General features: G+C 39.3%; 1 protein-coding gene across 2 annotated transcripts in view; it reads right to left on the bottom strand.

The window, feature by feature from the left end:
- The window catches only part of RNLS (renalase, FAD dependent amine oxidase), a 331811-nt gene extending 325164 nt beyond the window's left edge, over nucleotides 1–6647 (bottom strand). Inside the window, exons 1-3 of one of the 2 annotated variants that reach the window (XM_049854970.1) lie at nucleotides 6425–6647; nucleotides 5472–5577; nucleotides 4719–4861 (exon numbers count right to left, since the gene is read on the bottom strand). In XM_049854970.1, coding sequence (XP_049710927.1) covers nucleotides 4719–4861; nucleotides 5472–5577; nucleotides 6425–6542 — 367 coding nt within the window. In that variant the 5' untranslated portion in view covers nucleotides 6543–6647. Of the gene's footprint in view, nucleotides 1–4718; nucleotides 4862–5471; nucleotides 5578–6051; nucleotides 6235–6424 lie in introns of those variants that run through there. The other variant, XM_049854971.1, reaches the window with a different exon arrangement.
- Between the last annotated feature and the right edge of the window lie 677 nt (nucleotides 6648–7324).

Genomic DNA, 7324 nt, shown 5'->3' on the forward strand with positions numbered 1-7324 from the left:
TTGATGGTCTGTTCCACAGTCGGCCCCTGGCCTTGTTCTGACTGATGGTATTGAGCTTTTCCATCGTCTCTTACCACAGATGTAGTCAATTTGATTTCTGTGTGTTCCATCTGGTGAGGTCCATGTGTATAGTTACCATTTATGTTGGTGAAGAAGGTATCTGCAATGAAGAAGTCATTGGTTTTGCAAAATTCTATCATTCGATCTCCAGCATTGTATCTATCACCTAGGCTATATTTTCCAACTACTGATCCTTCTTTTTTGCTTCCAACTTTTGCATTAAAATCACCAGTAATTATCAATGCATCTTGATTGCATGTTCGATCAATTTCAGACTGCAGCAGCTGATAAAAATCTTCTATTTCTTCATCTTTTGCCCTAGCGGTTGGTGCGTATATTTGAATAATACTCGTATTAACTGGTCTTCCTTGTAGGCGTAGGGATATTATCCTATCACTGACAGCAGTGTACTTCAGGATAGATCTTGAAATGTTCTTTTTGACAATGAATGCAACACCATTCCTCTTCGAGTTGTCATTCCCAGCATAGTAGACTATATTATTGTCTGATTCAAAATGGCCAATACCAGTCCATTTCAGTTCACTAATGCCTAGGATATCGAAGTTCATGGATTCCATTTCATTTTTTATGTTTTTAATTTTCCTAGATTCATACTTGGTACATTCCAGGTTCCGATTATTAATGGATGTTTGCAGCTGTTTCTTCTCATTTTGAGTCATACCACATCAGCAAATGAAGGTCCCGAAAGCTTTACTCCATCCATGCCATTAAGGTCAACTCTACTTTGAGGAGGCAGCTCTTCCCCAGTCATCTTTTGAATGCCTTCCAACCTGAGGGGCTTATCTTCCAGCACTATATCAGACAATGTTCTGCTGCTATTTATAAGGTTCTCACTGACTAATACTTTTCAGAAGTAGACGGCCGGGTCCTTCTTCCTAGTCTGTCTTAGTCTGGAAGCTCAGCTGAAACCTGTCCTCCATGGGTGACCCTGCTGGTATCTGAATACTGGTGGCATAGCTTCCAGCATCACAGCAACATGCAAGCTGCTCGAAGAAGGAATACATCGGCCTGTCTTGGAGGAAGTACAGCCAAAATACTTCTTAAAAGTTGGACATATTATCAGGAGGATTAGTCCTTGGAGAAGAACATCATGCTCAGTAGGGGGTCAGTGAAAAAGAGGAAGGCCCTCAATGAGACCAACTGACAAGTGGCTGCAAAAACGGGCTCAAACACCCCTACTACTGTGAAGAGAGCGCAGGACCGGGTGACGTTTTATCCAGTTATACTTGGGGTTACTATGATTCAGAGCCAACTTGGTGGCACCTAACAACAATGTTGCTTAATAATCCCCTGGCCCCAGGGAAGGGACAAAGTAATGACACAGGGAAACTAGGGGAAGAATGCATTGAGGTTGATATCTTAGCCACGTGTCTAGTGAGATGTGGAACCAGGGTGGGATGGGAACAATCTCTTATACTGCAGAAAGCAATTCAGGAAGAAAAGAGAAGACCCTACAAAACAAATGTTAAGTCAGAGGATATAGCATCTCTGGTTGTCTCCCATGGGCAATATCCATGGAATCAACCAAAAACCAAGCCCACTGGCGTCAAGTCGATTCCAACTCATAGCAACCCTATGGGACAAGGTAGAACTGCCCCATACAGCTTCCAAGGATCAGCACGTGGATTCAAACTGCTGACCTTTGGTTAGCAGCTGTAGCTCACCATAGCTCTTAACCACTGTGCCACCAGGGCTCCGCGGGGTAGCTAATAGGAAAAGACAAGAAGGCCAGGTTCAAGGGAGTTCCAACTCTGTTACTTACTAGCCAAGCAATCTTAGGCAAAGTAATCTCCCTGAGTTTCATTTTCCCCGTTAGTAAAATGAGGATAATGATAAGTACCTTGAAAGGTTGTTCTATTAGAAATAATTTATGTAAAGTGCCTAACATACCATCATAACGTCTGGTAAATAGCACTAAATAAGTGATAGCTAGAACAGCTTTTGTTATTTTGAGATTTTCCACCCTTCCCACCCCCAGGAACAATGATAACGTTCAAAAAAGAACAACAGAACATCACGTTGAGTCACCCAGGGAGAAGACTGTATTTAATGCGGAAGGCAGATATTTGCTAAGATCAATGCCAGTAAATATAGTTTTCTCCATAATAAGGTTAAAATGAATATATCAGATAATAAAAATAGAATATAAGGTCAAGGGGCAAGTGTCTATTTACCCCTGATCTTTACTACTCGTGCTGGGAAACCAGTCTAGTTAAACACTGGCTTCAGAGGTTTGTACCCATTCTAAAGCATACTTGATTAGGCATACCCCACCTAGATAATTTCCCTGGAAGTCTGATCTCAATCTGAGTCACCATCAGTTAGTCCATCAGACTGTAGGGTTGTGAACTCAACCAGACTCCAAAATGTAGAACATTTTTTAGAATAACTTGTTAATTTGTGTTCTTCTGGACTGGGGACATAACAAAGATCAGCTTCATTCATTCAAGTAGACTGTTATTTAAACTAACATTTATCAAGAGATTACCATGTGATTGGCTTAATAATGAATGTATTATCTCCTTTACTCCTCTCAATGATTCTTTGTAGTCGGTACTGTTATTACCCTCATTTTATCAAAGAACTGAGATACAGATTTTAAAACTCTCCTGATATCACATAGCTAGGAAGGGGTGGCCTGAACCCAGGCCAATCTGATTCCAGGGACTATCTTAACTTACATTGTGGAAAAACTAAAATACTTTCATGTAGGATGGAAAGCTTTAAAGGGGCTTAAAAAATATTTAAAGGGATATAATTGTACAATTAAATAATGGCATGCACAGGTTCTACCAAATCCTATGATAATAGATCTGGGTAGAGGGAAGATAGAAATCTTGAAGAATTACAGAGAATATTAAAATAAGCAAAGGAAAAGTTTGTATAGACTCAAAGTATGTAGATCATGAACTCAAGTAAAAATTCATTTTTAAAAAAGCAGAAAGAAAATGTCACAAAATGAATTTATTGATTTATATATAATAACTTTTTTCTTAATATTTTGCAGTATTTTCCAATTTTCTACCAGGAATATGTAATCCTTTCTTTCTTTTTAAAGTGACTTTTTGAAATAAGCAATACATGGAAACTCAATGGGGCAGTTCTACTCTGTCCTACAGAGTGGTAAGAAAAGCTTGTCCCAAGAGGTTATAAAAATTGAAAACATAAATAGGTTTCTACTAAGCATTGGTTAAATTAACTGAACCAATAATCATCTAAAAAAATACATACATAAAAACTATACGTATATTTAAAAATATATATAATACAGGTATACAAAAAAATGTATCTATATCACTGTAACTACTATGAACAAGGTACTATTAGATTCTGTGTAAGCTACAAAAAATTAAATATGATCTCTGCCCCCAAGAGCTTCCAAAGCAAAATTGTAAGTTAAAATATATATTTCCCAAATTCCTTACAAAATAAGAAAGTAGGTGCAAAGTATTCAAGGAATGACACTCTGCCAGAACATCAGCTCCATGACACCAGGGACTTTGGTTCACCCTCATATCATTATTACCTAAAACAACATTTGTCATATAGTAAGCACTCAATAAACGTTTATTGAATGAATGGCTAAATGGGTGGATGTATGCATGCATGGATGGATACATAATACAGTTAGTAAGTACTGGAGGATTTCAGTAAATATACATATCTTGGGTCAGGTGAAAATCATGAAGGAAAATAGACTTTTAAAACTTACACTGGCAAAATGTCACCATCCTGGGTGGAGAAATGGTCCAACCCAGAATGGCATGTATTATGTTTTCATGTTGTGTATCCAATTTCACTGACCTCTCCCATGTCCAGTATCAGAGATTCTGAGGGTTCTCAATAAGTAATATTTGATGAGGAAGACTAAAACAGTAATTATTCTAGAAATCCCTTATGAGACAAAATAAGTTCTCAGTTTGTACCCTCCCTAAGTGATCTTGAATTGGGGCCTTAACAGAATTATGATTCATCAAGAAGCCTACTTCTGTTTATATTAATAAAATTATTTTTATTATTTTAAGAGAAGTTCTAATTTCTTAAGAAAAAGCACCCATAAAGTATATAAGGAACAAATGAAAATCTTCATAGAAAATAGGCAAAGGTTATGAATAAGATGTTCACAGAAAGAAAGAAAAAATGCAAAGAGCCAATTAACAAAAGGCACATAAACTCATAATTTAGGAAATGCAAATCAAAACCACAGGGACACCATTTTTAAACTGAGACACTGACAAAAATTTAAAATGTCCATAATAACCAGATGTGGGGAAAGAGGTTGCATTCACTATTGATGAGTATTCTTTCAGAAGAACATGTGGCACAACCTAGTTAAATTGAAAATGTACGTACCATTTGACAAAGCTTTTACACTGTTAAGAAATAGATATACTAACAATAAGAACGTCAAGGTTAGACATTGCAGCAATGTTTGTATTAGCAAAACACAAACAAACAAAATCCCACAAACCAAACAACTCCCTACTCCCAATCTAAATATTTATCAAAAAGTTAACAGTTACATAAACGATGGTACATACATAGATATACACATGCACAGCCATTATTTGATTATGTGTATAATTTTTATTTAAAATGCTAATTTTTTAAAAGTTAGAAAAAAATCACATTCCCACCTGATTCTTTTAAGTAATGCTTAATAATTGAAGAAACTCCTTGAGGTGCCACAAAGTTCAAGTCTCCATCTTTCATCACCATTCCTTCGATAGGAGAAGTCAGAGGCTTCAAAACACCATGAGCTAACAGTTCATCATAAAAACTGAAATGAATCAATATATATATAATGTAAGCATATACTATAATTGGCTCTAAAAATACCATATTCTCTTCCAACAATTTTTAATGGTTATAATTTTAACTTATAACCAGCTACCTTCATATGATCAACTCAATGTATATGTTGTGTTAAATTAAATTTATAATTCAGATGAAGAACAAAAGTGTTTCAAGAATCTATAGATCTTTTGCAGACATTAGCCAGAAGTCTATTTCCCCATGTACTTCAAAATTAAAGTCAATGAAAATAATTAGAAAGGTATTCTTCTATTTATTTTACCCATCTTTAAATTGGGTTAAGAAGATTGACTTGCATTGTAGGTATTTGTCCTCTTCCTCAACACCAGCATATTTATATTTATTGAGACCTTACTATGTTCCATGTATCATCTCGTCTAATCTTTACAACAATCCCGTGGGGCGGGTATTAACACTTCCCAATTTACTCAGGTTAACCTTCTACTGCTAACACCACCAGTGATGATAATATAACTTCACTATATTACAAGAGGTAACGTTAAAAAATGGATGAATTGCATCTTTTTACATCATACGACTAGTAAGACTGATTCCACCCCTTTCAACGAACTCACCTTTGGTGTATTTTGGCATAATAAGGAGTGCAGGTGATGTACTGAGCACCCAAATCGGCTGTACACTGTTCATTATAAGGACTAGTGGTCGTAGTCATTCTTCCCCCTTGAATTAATTCACAGGAAAATGTCTTAGTGCAGTAAACTGAGCTTTTCACAATTAATGCAATTCACACCCAGGTGACCCTCAAATTGATTACAAATGTATTAGAATTTTTTTTTTTTTAATAACTTGATGGTTTTGTCATCTAACATTGTCACGACGTAGGTAACAGACAATTTGGTCACTGTGAAACTAAAAAAAAAAAAAAAAAAAGACTAGTGAATACAGCATTGTCCAACACTATTTCTGGTGCATGTATTTAATAGCTTGAATAAAAGTAAGAAATAAAACAAAATGATGAATGGAATCTCAGAACGAATTAATCAACCAATGCTTTCTTTCACTCGTGCTGTCAGGTTTTGTGAGAATAATAGGATTCTGTAAACTAGATCTTCGGAAAGTCTTGGTCGATGGGCGCTTGGGATCCTTCTAATCTGGAGACAGCTGCAAAACCACACACAGAGCCAAGATAATAACCCTTTTTTTGTTGTTTTTGTTTTTTTCCCCTGGGGAGGCCCAAGCTTTGCGAACTCGGACCAGGCTCCCTCCGGAGGCGCTCAGGCCTCCCTCCTAACTGCTCGCTGTAAGCCCTGCCCCGCTCCAGTCACAGGAAGGTTTGCCGACACCCCCCAACCGCCTTCCCAGCTTCTCCGGCTTTTCCCGGCGCGGCTGAAGCCTCCGGTCACGTGACGAGGCGAGCACTGCGCATGTGCAGCTGCCGGAAGCGCGGGTAGCAAAGACTCTGGATTTTCGTTTTAGACAGTCATACGGTTGCGCCTCCGCTCTACTTCCGAATCTGGGGGACGCGGCGGCTTCTTTTCCCCCCCGTTTTGGCCAATAGACGACTCACCTGAGTCCCCACACTTTTCCCACACAGAGAGTTGCAAAGGACAGGACGCCTCCCTCCTCAGGAGCGCGGCGCACAAGCTTCCTGTTAACCCCGCGCCCACAATCAGCACCCGCGCCATGGCTCGGGGTCTTGGAGGAGAGGCGGGAGGGCCTGGAGTCTGTGGAAACGCGGCTGAACCCGAGCAAGTGTTCTCTGGACTCCCCGCTCCAAGCGTACCCGTCCGTTGAGCAGTCCCTCAAAACGACCTGCAGGTGGCAGAGAAGAGGCGATTGGAGCTGAGAGGTATGTCCGCCCGCCCGGAGGACAAGAGGACAAAAAGCCATCCTGTGGGCTGCGGGGAAGCTGGGCTTCCCCCCTTGGTTTGAAGGCCTGGAGCTCGCTTCCAAGACAAGTGGATGTGTTCAGATAAATTCTCTACTATGGCCTGCCCCCGCCCCCCGAAAATCCTGGAAATTGTGCAGATTACAGTGTGAGAGCTCGCCGCACCACAGGGCTGATGCTGACTTTGTCCTAGGTTAAAATCACCCCGAAATTACAGTAAAGCAAGAAGAAAAATTTTATTGGGCATATGTTCCAAGGGACAAAAGTGGGAAACAGGCAAGCATGCTACCAGAGCTATGCTGGCCTGAGTCCTGGGGGTGTTACAGAATCGTCAGTACCTATACCAAAAAAAAACCCAAATCTGTAGTGGTTGAGTTGCTTCTGACTCCTGGTGATGTTTTAGGACAGAGTAGAACTGTCCCACAGAGTTTCCGAGGCTGGTGAGTTTGAGCTGCCAACCTTTTGGTTAGCAACCATAACTCTTAACAATTGCCCCACCAGGGCTCCAATCAGTATATATAGATATTACAAATGGGTAAAATCATTAAAAGCTTCACATATTCACAGATTGACTAAAAA

The sequence above is a fragment of the Elephas maximus genome, chromosome 16, assembly GCF_024166365.1.
Source record: "Elephas maximus indicus isolate mEleMax1 chromosome 16, mEleMax1 primary haplotype, whole genome shotgun sequence".
NCBI lineage: Eukaryota > Metazoa > Chordata > Mammalia > Proboscidea > Elephantidae > Elephas > Elephas maximus.